General features: G+C 41.7%; 1 protein-coding gene across 1 annotated transcript; it reads right to left on the bottom strand.

Moving 5' to 3' along the window:
- Positions 1-360: 360 nt before the first annotated feature.
- Positions 361-12360, bottom strand: lonrf1 (LON peptidase N-terminal domain and ring finger 1). The gene is made up of 12 exons (XM_070977785.1): positions 11619-12360; positions 8739-8857; positions 7926-8048; positions 5931-6128; positions 5595-5808; positions 5189-5294; positions 4980-5094; positions 4727-4848; positions 4481-4639; positions 4098-4260; positions 3803-3955; positions 361-1891 (listed from the first exon to the last, which is right to left on the bottom strand). Exons 1-12 carry the CDS (start codon positions 12223-12225, stop codon positions 1733-1735), a joined length of 2238 nt encoding a protein of 745 aa, XP_070833886.1. The 5' UTR covers positions 12226-12360; the 3' UTR covers positions 361-1732.
- Positions 12361-14658: the final 2298 nt, after the last annotated feature.

The following is a 14658-nucleotide window of genomic DNA, read 5'->3' as shown; positions in this document are numbered from 1 at the left end:
TTTACTAAAATGTCAACCAAAAAAAAAATACAACTTTTATTGAATTCCTTCAAAGTCTTCATTACATATGAGTCTGGACAGGCATGGATGTAAACTGCAACTTTTGTTAGCAGAGGCATACAACTGTGAGGCATTAATCCATTTAATTTTTATTTATTTATTTATTTTTGACTTTGATGCTGCTTAATTAGTCATGAATATTCAACATTGTCAAAAAATACTTGATTATCTGATTTGGAGCCAATGCTCGCAGGGCTTTTAAGTGAGGTCCTTGCTGTGAGGTAAAAGCTCCAGGCCGCTGTTACAGATTGCTCAAAATCTTCTATTTAACTGGTGAATTATTGGACACTTAGGCTTAAGTTGAAAAAAGAAGTGCATTTATTATGCAAATCGATAACTTAAAACATCTGAGCAAAATGCAAGATCTGTCCAAAAAGCCTTTTTACAGATGGTTTACATATGACAGCCTTGAGTTTTCTTTTAAAATAATTTTTTTATACACATTATACACTAACTGAGAGGGAAAAAACACACACTTAAAACATACTTCATACAATTGCAAAAAGGAATGGTAACCAAGCCAACACATCCTGTGATTCAAATCACAATGCAAAATGGTTTAAGGCAAATGCAGTCCAACTGAAGCACTGTGGGTACCGTCCTCTCTCCTCCAAGCAGACAGAGAGTAGCTTTGAATAAACAATAATGCTAACCCATTGGCTGTAAACATGCTGTTTGTGTCATTTTGTCAGAATATTGCAAGAACCCCTATTCTCACACAAACACATGGTCAGAATGTACAAATTTTACAAATTCTTATAAATTAATTCAGTTTTAAATTACTTCACTGGGTAGCTGAATCTTTTGGTTTCGAGGAGAGACAACTAATACAAGAACCACTTATTCATCACTCCAGCGGGATCTCCAAAGGACCGTGACAAACAAAGATGTTGGAAGAAGTGCATACGACTTAAGGTTAGCTGTGAGAAGAAGAAAGAGCATCATCGTAGAATCAAGACGAGATTTCAGGCCATCTGACCTAGTGTTAAAAGAGATATGGCCAATCTCTGCATGGTAACTCGGAAGAAACTCATAGTGGAAAATGATACTAAGAAACACAGATGGTCTCATTCTTTCAACAGATTGGCCTTTGCCACAACTTAGAGGCAGCAATGGAAGCTGTGCAGGGTAAGAATGTGGGAGAAGTGAGGAAAAAGAAAATGTGAGGCTCGGAAGAGGTCGTTAATACTTCGGTCAGTGTTTGGTACACTACCAGATTTTAGTTGCACTTGGTTTTGCAAAAAATTTCTCCTCAGTGGTTCCTCTAAAGCACATCACTTTTTGGACTGTCAGCATTTAGGATTTTATTTGCCAGACTCGCCTCACCGTCCTGCATATTAACAGAAATCTCACAAACGCTCATTCAGGGAAGTTCCAATGAAAATGAACTGCATTAGCTGCTGTGACATTTGTGTTATTCTTTTCAGCATTTTTGACAGACTCACACAGATGTGTGTCATTGGAAGAATCCCTGAGGTGGTTTGGCCTCATGGTTTCAGTGATCCACACAGTTCAAGGATGTTTCAGCTTCGCTCTGGTGTTGTGTAGGCTTAATACAAAATGAGCGGTCGAAGGATTCGGACAGGAAAAGAAACAAACGATGTTGATTCAAGGTTGCTTGAATAATATTTCAAAGTCCAAACAATGTTTGTGGTGAAGAGGAGGGGAAGCTCTAGTTGTTGGGGATGCTCTGCAGATATGTGAGGATGTGCTGGATCTTCACCAGGCGTTCTTTGAGGCTGGTCATGGAGAGGACAGAGAGCTGGTAGCGTGGGTCGATAGGCAGAACAGCCAGGAGCCACCAGCAGCAGGCTGGGCCATTAGGAGTAGCCTAGAACAGAGGAGGAATAGTATAAGACATTTGCTTTACCAAAAATCATTCTCAAGACCCATAATATAATTTCTGTGACACTGTTTGAACCACATCAAGGACGTCTGAGAGTCACTTTACTGTCTACAAGGTCTCTGAAGAGGAGAAGTGTTTGAAAGCAGCGGTGCACAATTAATTTTAAATATAGAAAATGTGAAAATATTTTCTCCAAACCCCCTGATCTTTTCTGTCATGCGTGTGAAACATCACACAGCCGAGTCTGGATGAAAGAAAACAGGACCAAGGCCAACAATCAATACCTGCATCGCTCTCATTCACAGTTTCGTTTCACTACATTCTTGTTCAGAAAATTCATTTAACAGACAAAAGCCTCATTGTTTTCCTCTCTGCCCTCTTTTGATTTGTCAGAGCTGTAATGAAATCCATTCACCCAAACTACCTGGTGGACAAAAACTAGACATGGATTTAACCAGCATTTCTGCAGTTCTCACAGGCCTGCAGCTGCTTCAGTTTCAGCCTTCAGCTATGTGCGTTTTACTCAAGCATGTCCACTTACATTGTAATGAGTTTAAGCTGAAATCAGTTAAAACACAGATGAACTTTTATGCAAACCTGCCAGAAGAATGCACGCCTGCGTCATTGAGTTACAACGCTGAGAAAAATCCTAGTTTCTTTGAGTTAAAGAGCCTAAGCCAGTTACAAAATGTGCTTAACACTTATAAGGATCTGACGTGAATGAGGTTACCATGTCCGGACTGCATGTTTAGGTGTCTGTGCTACATTTTACCTTTCAGGTGACATTAACCAAAGAATGACTGTCAGTGATTACATAACAAAAATCATGGTCAGTGCTTTGCTCTTTCAGTGCATGTGCACGTGGTTGAGATGGGGATTCTCTTCATGACGCTCTACTGACGCAACAGGGCAGGTGGGATTAAGCGTGAAGTACCCATAAAGCTCTTTAGCCTATATTGTCAATAGACCCCGCCCTGTGGCTGTCCTAAGAGTGGAGCTTTAATCCCCTTCAGCGCTGCAGGCTGCAAGCCGGAGCCAAAGCTGAGCACACACAACAACTGTGTTCCGGTATTAAGGCCTCTCAGGCAGGTGGATCCATGGTAATGTGGGTTTCCCCAAAAATGCAAGTGTGTCATGAGATGATCCAATTTTTGACTAACAATTTGAAGCTTCGCAAACCCTGCAGTAAGCGGGAGAAAATGAGTGCTTTTGTAGAGTTCAGCTGATTTAGGTTCTGATAATAATAATAATAATAATAATAATAATAATAATAATAAATCACCTGGTGTCTATGCAGGTTATTTAAAAAGTTGAGACAACGACATGTACTGAGACAGCTGAACAAATGACTTCTTGTTCTCATAGGCTCTACCCGTCTGCTGCCAACTCACTGCTGTAGAGTGTATTTATGAAATGATCTGCCAGACAAACAATATAAAAATGACACTACAACTAAATTATTAATACCACAAATACTATTTTTCATATCAGCTCCTACTCTGGGGAGCCCCAAGAGACATTTGACTGACTGCAAGGTATCATTTTCCAGTTCACTAATTCTATATCATTTCAAGCTCTGCTCTCATTGTAGTCTGCCACATTGCTCATTGTATGCTGTATTATAAATAAGGCCAACGGCAGTCATTCATTTTAACATATCAGCAAACTGTGCATTTTTGTGGGCACTAAGAAATGAAAGGGAACCACCTCAGGCAAACTAAATTTCAAAGACGAATAATGCCTCTAGCTCTGACTCAGGCGTGCACACAGTTGCTATACAGCAATGTATAGTTGCTGTGTAATTAAAGATCACAATCCTTAAGCTTGTTTTCCATATAGTTACATAAACTAATCTGGGCAGGAAGTGGCACATCACCACATGTGCTGAGTGTTTACCTGGATGTCAGCCTCTCGTTCTGGCATTGGTCCAAAGTGCTGCAGGATTTGGTTGTGGAAGCGGATCTTAAGGTTTTGGAACCAGACGCGGGCCTGCTCATAAACAGCATCATGCAGCTCTTGTAGTCTCTCTAGCTCCTCTCTGTCCTCCACCTGATAGAAACAAACAAATTAATAAACACATTGCTTGGAAAGGAACTGGCAATGAATGATAACTTATATAAAAATGGATTTTGGTGGAGTATGATTATAAAAAGACAACATATTAACAAACGTCAGTCAGCGTGGTTCTTACTCTGGTATCCTCCAAGTGCTCAATGTCAGCAGTGCTGTAACCATCCTTCATTCCTCGGGACAGGACCCGGAAGCGTTTTCCTCCGATGGTGTCCACAACTGAACGTCCGTCAGGCAGAAAGTGGACACTCCTGATGGTCAGCATGCAGCCATAATCTACAAAACTGCAGGGATGGACAGAATGGTTTATTTTTATACATCCGAGTTTCGGCAGTTCTACATCAGCGAAGATCTACAAAAGACTGCCTGCTTGACCATTATTTCAATTGATATCAGAGTGGATTTTACTGATATGTTAAAATAATATCCTAAAAGGACATTCTAGATATGGTGTAATTCAATACAAATTCACTTGCTTGCATGTGTTGGTGCCTGCACGCTTACCCTTTCTGAGGATCGTTAATACACATCCCAAACTGCCGCGTGCCCGTGTCCATGCAGCGGCGAATCATGAGGCGGTAACGCGGCTCAAAGACATGCAGGGGGCAAGGCACGGTGGGGTAAGCCATGGTACACACAAAGATAGGCACATTCTTCGTCAGGCTGCAGAGAGGGAAAGGAAAATTTTAGACTCCTTCAGCTCTGATGATCAACATTTGAGCCAACCAGGCCAGTGACAGAAACACTCACTCAGAAAGCTCTCTGGTCTCCTCCAAATGAGTTTTAGTCCTCTCTGCATGCTCTTCACTGAAATACTGTTTGATCAGGGTGTCCAGGACAGTCGTCACCATGTACTTCCTACATGCTAGATACTGGAGAGAGCAGGGTATGAGTTGAATGGTTGAAACAGGAAGCAAGGAACACATTTTCATTAGCACGATGCTAGCCAGACAAGACGATTAATATTCACTGGTTTCAGAACATGTCAAGAAAGTTGGCTCACCTCTTTCAGGCTCTCTTTACAGAGGGGACACTGGGGCGTATGGTCCAAGCAGCGTTCCACACAGCTTTTACAGAAGGTGTGGCCACACGGTGTAGTCACAGGCTCATAGAATAACCTGTATTGATCAGAGAGATGCCACATTTATTATTCCGAGTGTTTACTCATTTAAAAGTGTACATTGTGAGTGGCCCAGTAGTGTGTGGCCTTACCTCAGGCAGAGAGAGCACTCAAAGTCATTGGGGTCCAGCAGGTCCTCTGGAACACATCTGCAGGATTTTGCTTTGGCAGCTTGTTGTTTCAAGCTTTTCACCACACCTGAAGTCAACCAGATAGAAGAAAGCATCTCTGACATGAATATGGTGCTAAGTGGGTCACTGGAACACATTATATTATTAATTATTAATAATTTATTAATAATCTGGATTAATATGAGGGTATACACAGCAGAAGACAGCAGCACATTATTCTGAAAAAAATCTGTATTTAAGCGTCCAATTAAGATTGAATTTTATGCATCATTACAACTATTATATGTTCTGAGTTCTTACATAAGACACTGGTCTGAAGATTTCATTTGGTAATTTAAATGAAATATACTGGGAACTGGCTGCTGACCTTGTTTTTTATACTTGCTACTTCCACTGTCCACAACACATGGTTCTGTGTCTGACACTGACAACTTCCTCTTCAACAGGCTCCCCTTCTCCTGGTCCCCCAGCTGAGGAGCAGAGCACACTCTCTTCAGCCCCTCCTCGCCACAGCTAGAGCCATGAATTCGTAGTGAATGAGCTCGACTCAGACCGGGCCGCTCCAGGCTTTCCCAGCGTTTCTGAATAATGACAGACGACAGCAGGGTAAGACGACGATAGTTCCTTCAACATATGTGGCAACAGAAGCACTGAATAAATCCGCTGACACACTAGCTGATATCATTATTCTGAGTGCTAGTACCTGCTGGTTGTCCAGATGGTGGTGTGCCGAGGCGGCGCGGACCTGGTGTTGGTGCTGTCTCTGGACCGGGCTCTGTGGTTGAGCTTGTGCGTCGGCCACAAGGGTTTTACTGCGTAAGTGAGGTGACGTGTTCTGTGTTGTTTCCCTCAGACCGACCTTGACGTTCTCATCAGCCGGGGAGAGCAGGTCACACAGGATCTGTAAAAACCACTTGGATTATCATTTGAAGTCAGCATCAGTTAAGACAGCTAACTCTGTTATGACTAAGAAATCAGACCTCCACAGGGGTGGGATAAATATGGGGGTTGTCGATTGATGCATATTTGTCATATTTTACTTAGATAATCAAGAAGGTCGAGTCTGGTCTTGTTGATGGTGTCAGATCAAATTCTAATATAAGCTCTGGATGTTGGCGTTCACTGATGTATTACTCTACATAGTGTGAAGTTAACTTACATTCAATGAAAAAAAATCCTTATTTTGAATTTGCCATTACAGTACATATTTGTGGTGCGTGAAGGAAATATACTTTTTGTCCTCTCTGCATAAAGGGGTTATTGACAAAAGATTTAAACTGCATAATACTGTAAAGTCGAAAAACTCAGCCATGATAATGTAAAAAGAAAAAGAAAAAAGAGAACGCAAACTTAGTCCAGAGAGTTGCCTTGTGCTACGTCCAGAATAGTTATCAGCATGACCTCATTTTGAACTGTACATGACCCAGTAGCAGAGGCCATCAAACTTTCTTCACAGTTAAGTTCAAGCTTAGAGCCTGAACTTTAGTCTCTCCTCCACAGATCAATTGAAACATATGTACAGCGAGCGCTGCCACAAGGATGGAGGCTGTCATTTTCAATTGCATTCATTTATATGGGTACTGGGAAGGCCTTTGAGACTCTCAGTGTGATTACATGTTACACAAACTTGATTTGACAATCTATTGATGCACGCTGTCCAGCTCCCACACAGTTGTGGAGTGATGTCTGGCCTGAGCCGTGTCTCTTTCACAATCAGAAAGATGGGGAATTCATTCTTGATGTCAATACGACTGACGATCTTCACCAGGTGCAATCAATTTCACATGCTTTCCATCAAGTGAAAGCTAGAGATGAGTAATGTGATGATGTATGCTTCCTTACACAACGATGACTCAGGGACGATTACACAAAACTTCAGCAGCATGAGCAACCGAAAACAACAGTTTCATCACAGAATGGCAATTAAGTTTTATATTATTCTGAAACTGTATGTAGTCCTGCATACATGAGTTAACTGTGTGCCACTTATGTAACCACAATGCTGTGTTCTGCCTGTGCAGTGGCACTAATGACATTACAGAGTCACAAGACTTGACCCACTAACAACTTATGCAATTCCATTACAGATCATTCCAATAGACAGAATGGAGAATTGCAGAGAGAGTGGCAGTTTACATTCTGATCTATTTCATGAAAACGTGTTTTCCCATTTACTTAACATTTCTTATACTGTATGTAATCAGAATATATGTTTCTAACTTGCACCCTTTGTCTGAGAAACAATTTGCAACAACTTTAAATCGGCTGATTTAGATCAATATAATGAGTTGTCATTCACACGTGTCCTCTGCATCGAGGACAACGTAAACGCTATTAAAAAGACTGCAACACAAGGCGGGCTGTCATCAGGGTACCCATAAAACCAGCATCTCCCTTGCTTCCAGTTAAAGTGTTTATTAAGCCATAAAGCTTCAGATCCATGCCATGAAAACAGGCAGGTTCATTTAAGTCAATGCAGTATAACAGCAGATACTTACTATAAAAACAATGAAGACACTTGTGTACCTACATTCCTTGAAGCAATGGTCCAATTTAGCTAGCTCCTCCAGCCTACTTCATAAACACTGAGTGCTCACTGCCAGACTTCAGACTGAAAACAGAGTCTAACAGTTTGTCTTTATCTCTTCCCACGCTGGCAGCAAACGAATCACAACTCCTTTCTCCTAAATTCTCTCACCTTTTCCACTTGTCTTTTAGCACAGGGGAAGTCTTCGTCCACAGCCAGGCAGCGGAGGAAGACTTGGAGAGACTCGTCAACTTGCCCCATCTCATGCAGCACCATAGCTTTCCTGAACACAGCCTGAACGGGCAGAAAAGGAAGGACAGAAAGAGAAAATTCACACTTCTGCAACAGCATTTATGCATGTATGCAAGCACCTCAAGAAACACTGGATTCAAAATCATGCTGAACTGTTTTAAGGCAGACAGAACATATATTCAACTTCTTACACACAAGCGAGAGATGCTGCTTTTACTAAATGCAACAAGTGCTTGCACCACAGACAAAAAATATCGGCTTTGACCTTAATCACTGTATTCTCAGTTGTGGACTAGAAAATGTTCTTCAGTCTTTTGTAACTTATTTACCCAAAGAGAAGGCCTTTTATATAATACTAAAAACAGCACGGGTCACTAAAAGACATGCCTTGTAAACACACACGTCACCACAAAGAAAGTACTCTACAGCGATGATTCAGTAAATTCAGCTGCCAAGACATGCATCCAAAACACTTTTACTCCATAACAAAGCCAATGAATGAGTTAACATGATTATGTTTATCTGGTGTATCTTGTAATAATCCAATTACACAAGAAATGAGGTGCTCCCTTTCTGTGGTTTTGCCAGTCTTAATATAAACCTCTTCTTAGTAATGGCTGGCTGACCAATATACCAGATTGAACACATGCCAGACAGCTAGAAGAAATTTTCGATACAAACTTAATTTTCTGTCGCATGGGAGGAAAAATGATTGCAGTATCGGTGACCTACTTCAGCAGAACAACTTGATCCGGGACAAAATTCTGTGTCCTCCAAAGCCAGGCGGTACTGTTTGAGAGCCATGTAGGCCTCCGCTCGAGACAGTCGCACCACAGCTGTCGTCTCTGGATCTGCAGGAGATACGAGGAAATGGAGAGGGGGAGAACATTCTTTACTTGCAGGAGGGAAAGGTTAAATATTTAAATTTTAGGATATCAAATTTTGGATTATTAAATGTCATGAAACGTGGCTTAAGTAACACCACACTTATCGTACAGACTCCCAGTCGATGCGATACTGAACAAACTTAGAGCCTTTCCTACATCCGTGGGTAGATAGTTTATGTCAACAGAGAGCTTTAAAGTCATACAGGTCGTAAATTATATAAACACACAACAAAGACAAATTCTATTAACTGTCACTGAATGTTCTGCTAACAATGCAAAAGAAAATACGTTTCATAAGCCTGAAATAGCTGCATGTGATCAGTGGGCTTTACACTTCTGCTCCCACTGGAAGGTCACATCAAAGGGGGCACAAGAGCTACAAATCCTGGCATGTACTTAGAAAGAAGAAGACAAAGCCAGCTCTGAACGCTTTCAGGAATGGCTGAATCATTTGGGATAATAATTAGTATAAGCCCAGCTATTTCATTCCTGTTGATATTTGGCATTCATCTCATTACTCGACTAAGTCAATCTGTTGTGAGCAAATCTCAACCTTTTGAAGCTGTCTATCCTGCGGAAATTACCGGCAAATTGATTCTGCTAGTGGATTAAGTTCACCTGCATTCCATCACAAGTTCAATCAATTTAATTTTAACTGAGTTGCAATTTTTCAGCACAGACACACAATCAATTAGTTGCCTCTCACTGAGACACATGAGATTTGGCTCATTTTTCTGACGTTTGGCAGACGCTTATGTGAACAGGACCACAGGTAGGATTGTCTTGACATCATACCACCTGAATCTATCTGGAAGTCTGACTCCCTCCTTTCAGCATGTCTGCAGTACTGAGGGCCAGTGCTGTCAAATGCAGATGGTCTGTCTACATCATTACAACAGTGACATTGGTCTGCACTGAGACCAATGTCAAGTGAGAGTCTTGTTCTGACAAGATCCTGCCAGTTCCCCTCATTTAAACTTTATATCTCATGTATTACTGCCTTTTTTTCCTCCTTTTCAGCTTATTTTTGCAATTTTCAATTTAACTTACAGTCTACAGTGAAGAAGCAAACAGTAAACAAGAGGAGAGAGAGAGGGGGTATGACATGCAACAAAGGTCACCAGCCAGAACCAAACCATAGATATCTCAATTATGTAGCATGCACTGTAACCAATTGATTACCAGTGGGCTTCTGTTCACCCGTTTTGTGGTCCACCTGAGTAAAACAATGCAGGAACACTGCAGGTTGTGCAACCACAATTGCCAATCCTTGTCCTTCAGCAAATGTGCAAGTAGCGTTTCAGTTCCAGTTAGACTCTCAACTCTGTGGTTAAGCATTCCTTTAGTGTAAGGATCAGCCAGGTTCTTCTAATGCAGTAATTTAGGTTTCGGTGAAATCCGTCAAAAGATGTCTTGTAGATTAAGTTTGAATAACAGAGGTCAACAGGGACACAGCAAGGTTACGTGTTACATCACTTGACCCAAATACCATGGACGTCTCTGTAAGCTTCCATTAACAGGTTAAAGTCCCAGAACAATTTTCCAGCCATTCTGTCACACCTCCAGACCACAAGTCAGGGTGTGGGAGATCAGATGTGGATCTAATCTGCTGCACACAGGAGCTCTTTATCACCACATCATGACAATAAATAAGTGAAAGAGGATGTCATTTAAAGCTCATTACCTCTGAACTACAATAGCCTAAACTAACGAAATAACAGGAAAGTCACCATGATTTTTCCAGGGCAAGGTTTGAGGTGATTTGGGATTTAAAAATAAAAGGACCATTTAAAATGCAAGCTAGCGCCATAACCATAATGCATCATATCATTTAAGTTTGTACTTTTCTTGTTCCACTGGAAGGCAGGCCGTCATAACAACTCTTATCTCGTTCCTTTATCCAGGAACTGCTCAGTAAACATGCAGACAGTTTCCAACTGGTTTCCAAGATCATCTCCTTAAGAACAGCTGGGCATTTATTTCCTTGCTCAAGGGCTCATCAGACTGTTGCTTTTGTATGTAAAAGTAAAACTTCTCATTTTATTCACACAACTTGTACAGCCAGTACTGGGATTTGCACATGCAACCACAAACCTGCATGATGGCAGACTGTTAACTGCCAATCATCTGCCCTCTGCCCACATTGCATAACTTTGGAATCTGTTACAAAAATGTGACCCACTGTCTGAACTCAGTGTCAAATCTGGGCCACTAACCTTTCCATGCCACCTAAACTGACCCACAAACAGCCCTTTTCTTTTCCCATTGTAAACAGTTAAGAAACAGTGGCTCGTAACAGCCATAACATACAAACAACATTACAAAATATAAATGCCCCCCCCCCCCCCTTTATGAGTTACAAAACCTACCCAAATATGTGTCATGACCTGCCTTATGCAACTTTCACCGACTGCGCATGCTCAGCTGGTGGAATTTCGTAAGCAGAACGCACATGGTTACACTTCAGCCAATGGGAGGGGAGCGGAAGCAGCAGAACACAGGGTTATAATAACGGTTTGAAGTGTTGGTTAGTGGAACTCTCGCTACTAAGCCTCTGACCCACTGAAAAAGAAAGACTGATATGGTCTCACATTGAAGGTTAAACCTTAGTTAATTAAGTAACGTCTCAATAACACAATGTTCCCGTCATCCCCGCTGAGCATGCGCACTACCGCGCACCACCCTCGTTCATACATGGATGTAAGGTTATCTCCACAACACTTACCACGCTGAATAACATCGGTGGCTAGCGACACAGCCTCTTTGTAGCGTTTACTGCTACACAGGTTGTCCACTTCACACAGTATTTTAGACCTTTTCAGCTCGTCCGGGAACCATTTCTCTAAAAGTCCGCACAGAATCACGTTCGCTTTCTGCTCGCCCGTGACGGTTTCACTGCACAGCCTGCATTTGGAGAGCAGGCGTCTGTGTAAACACCTTTTGCAATACGAATGTCCACAAGCTATGGTAACAGGTTCACCTAAGAAGCCATGACAGCTGGGACAGTCAAACATATCCTCCCAAGGACTGTCCCCTGCGTCCCGACTCTCACCCGAGAGTGCGTCTGGCCCATCCGCTTTCCTCTTAAAGTTGCGGAGGATACAGTCCACGAAAGTGCTTAATTGTTCGGGTCTCACGGGGCCATACCGCATAGCCACCGAAAACCAGTCAATGGCTTCTCTGAGGCAGTTCTCCGATGCTAGAGCGTTAGCTTTCTGTAGGATAAGTTGATGGTGGTCCTCCTCCTCTTCTCCTGAGGCGTCCGAGTCGGCGCCGATGAAGAAGGCGCTTCTCTCCTCCGTCGCGTCCTCCACTTGCTGTTGGAGCGACATGGCAGCGTCAAAACAAAGGAAAAGAAAATGTTATATAGGTTTTCTCCTGTTAGCGTGCCGATGCATTTCTATGGCCGCCGCGGTCCTGAACAGTAGAGTCAACCGACTTTCTCACAGACACCCCGTTTGTTACATAAAAAACAGCGTCACGTGATCAGCAAACTCGTGCCGTGATTGGTCAGGACGTCTGGGTTACAAAACGTGCGCTCGAAAGTTTCATAACTGCGGAAGAGACGTAGTGAAGTTGAGTGACTGTGCCAGATCACAGGGCTCCGGTCTGAACCCGACTCCGCTCCCTCCAAGCTCCCCCAGGCTGCAGCTGTGACATGAAACAGCAAAATCTAACAGAAACACAAGATGCGACTCATTCTTCTAGTTATCAGGATGTTGCACTTTGTGAAAGCAGTCAGAAAACTTACTCAGAGATCCCCTTCATAACTGGTTGTGTAATAAGATTTTGTAACACCGTCTAGTTTCAGTTTTATGTAATTTGGTTTATCCTCCCTAGATGGGTCTAACCTATTTTATTACCACTTTTTATCACATGTGACAGTAACCTTCACATTTTCTTTGCTGCCCTGATAATATGTGTGCAGCTCCTGTTTCTGTTAGTACATTTTGCACAAAATCAGTGTAATGACCTGTTTAATAATGATCAGATGTAATGTAATCAGATGTTATTGACCTGGAGTGACTAGCGTGTCCACATTTGTGACTTGTGATGATCATTATCAAATGTTTTGCATAATTAATGGATATTTGCCAAATCAAAAAAGCTGTGCATGCAACTGTATTAACTTCTTTAATCCGGTCCTAAACCCTGCAGCACACACAGAAACTGAGGCATGTTTCACAAAGCCCCAGGCCATTAGCAATGAAAGCCATTTTGACCTTTTACCCTTGTATAATTTTGCATTGACATGTGGGCTCCACATACAGGCAGCTATTCTGGGGTTCACCCGTAAAAATCAATCATTAGCAAATAGACCAAATGTGTCCATATGAAAAAAAAGTTTACCCACTTGTGTTATAAGTCACATGTGCTCATGCTGCCAGAAGGATATTAACACTCAGCTTGAAAATAAAGTTGTGTCCTATTCTATTTATCTTTAATGAATATGGAAAAATATACATCATGTAAAGGTCAACAATCACTGATTGGTCCTTGGACCCAATCCCACATAGACACAGGAGAGGCTGACTGCGGACACGCTCTCAGGACATACTGCACTGTCTGTCGCCCCCCATCATCACCTGTCATCTAGTCCAGTCTGCTTCTGCTTTTTACAGCACAGAAGCTAAACTTAGTTCGACCTTATTCCTAAAAATGTGGGCCGCTGTGCAAAAAAAACAAAAACAGAATGCAGTCATTTGCAAACGAGCTGTGTTCACTGACAAAAGTTTTCCAAAGTGTTCCTGAGCCCATGTACTGATATCCTTCATACAATCATGTGTTCACAAAGCGGTGAACCTCACTCCATCCTTTCTTATGAACCACTGAGTCTTTCCAGGATGCCCCTTTCATACCCAATCATGATACTCTCACCTGTTACCAATGAACCTGTTTACCTGTGGAATGTTCCAAACAGGTGTTCAGTCTTCAGTTGCTCCTGCCCCAACTTGTTTGAAACATGTTGCCTCATCTAATTCAGAGTAAGCATATATTTACAAAAAACAATGAAATTAAGGAGATAAAACATTAAATATGCCGTTTTGTACTGTTGTGAATTGAGGTTATGTCAAAAAAGGATGAGCAAGCTATTACAATGTATTTATGCTTTACACAGTGTCGCAACCTTTTTGGAATTGGGGTTGTAAGATGTCAAATAACAAAATTAAAATTACAAAAGCAAATGAACTCTAGACAATGATGGTGTGTTAAGGCTGCCAACAGGTTGAGGATATAAATATGTTATTTCCCTCCATGAAGAAGTCTCATTTATTACACCTTAATTTGGGTTGAACCAAAACATCCTTCAACAAACTCAGAACAAAACCGGATTTAGTGTTTTTACATGTGAGCGGCGCAAAAACAGCTTCGGTCTGAAGGAAACACATGACCTGCTGAGAAGTTTGAGATAATCATCACTGCGGGAAAGTATGGAAAGTGTTATCTAACTGCAACAAAATCAAAGCTGTGTTGTTATGACATCCTGGTGAACCAAATAGAGACCAGCAGAAAATCAAATTATCAAATAGTGAAATAACACAACAACAAAATAATGTTGTCTAACATTAAAACATCTTATGCAAGCGTTGTTCACATGTGTCAAACAGCTGTTAGCTTTTGTGAACGTCAGAGCCTTTGGAGGTAAAATTTGTTTGCTTTGTTGTGACCTTCAACCAGGCACACTGGACAAAATCTTGTCCTCTGAAGTCACAGTGAGGAAATGATCACTGTTTCTGATGCTCATTTAGTCGTGTATGTCTTGC

This window comes from Chaetodon trifascialis, chromosome 2 (assembly GCF_039877785.1).
Source record: "Chaetodon trifascialis isolate fChaTrf1 chromosome 2, fChaTrf1.hap1, whole genome shotgun sequence".
In the NCBI taxonomy this organism is placed as follows: Eukaryota; Metazoa; Chordata; class Actinopteri; order Chaetodontiformes; family Chaetodontidae; genus Chaetodon; species Chaetodon trifascialis.
The sequence above is the reverse complement of the archived record's forward strand: the minus strand, read 5'-3'. Positions and strand labels throughout refer to the sequence as shown.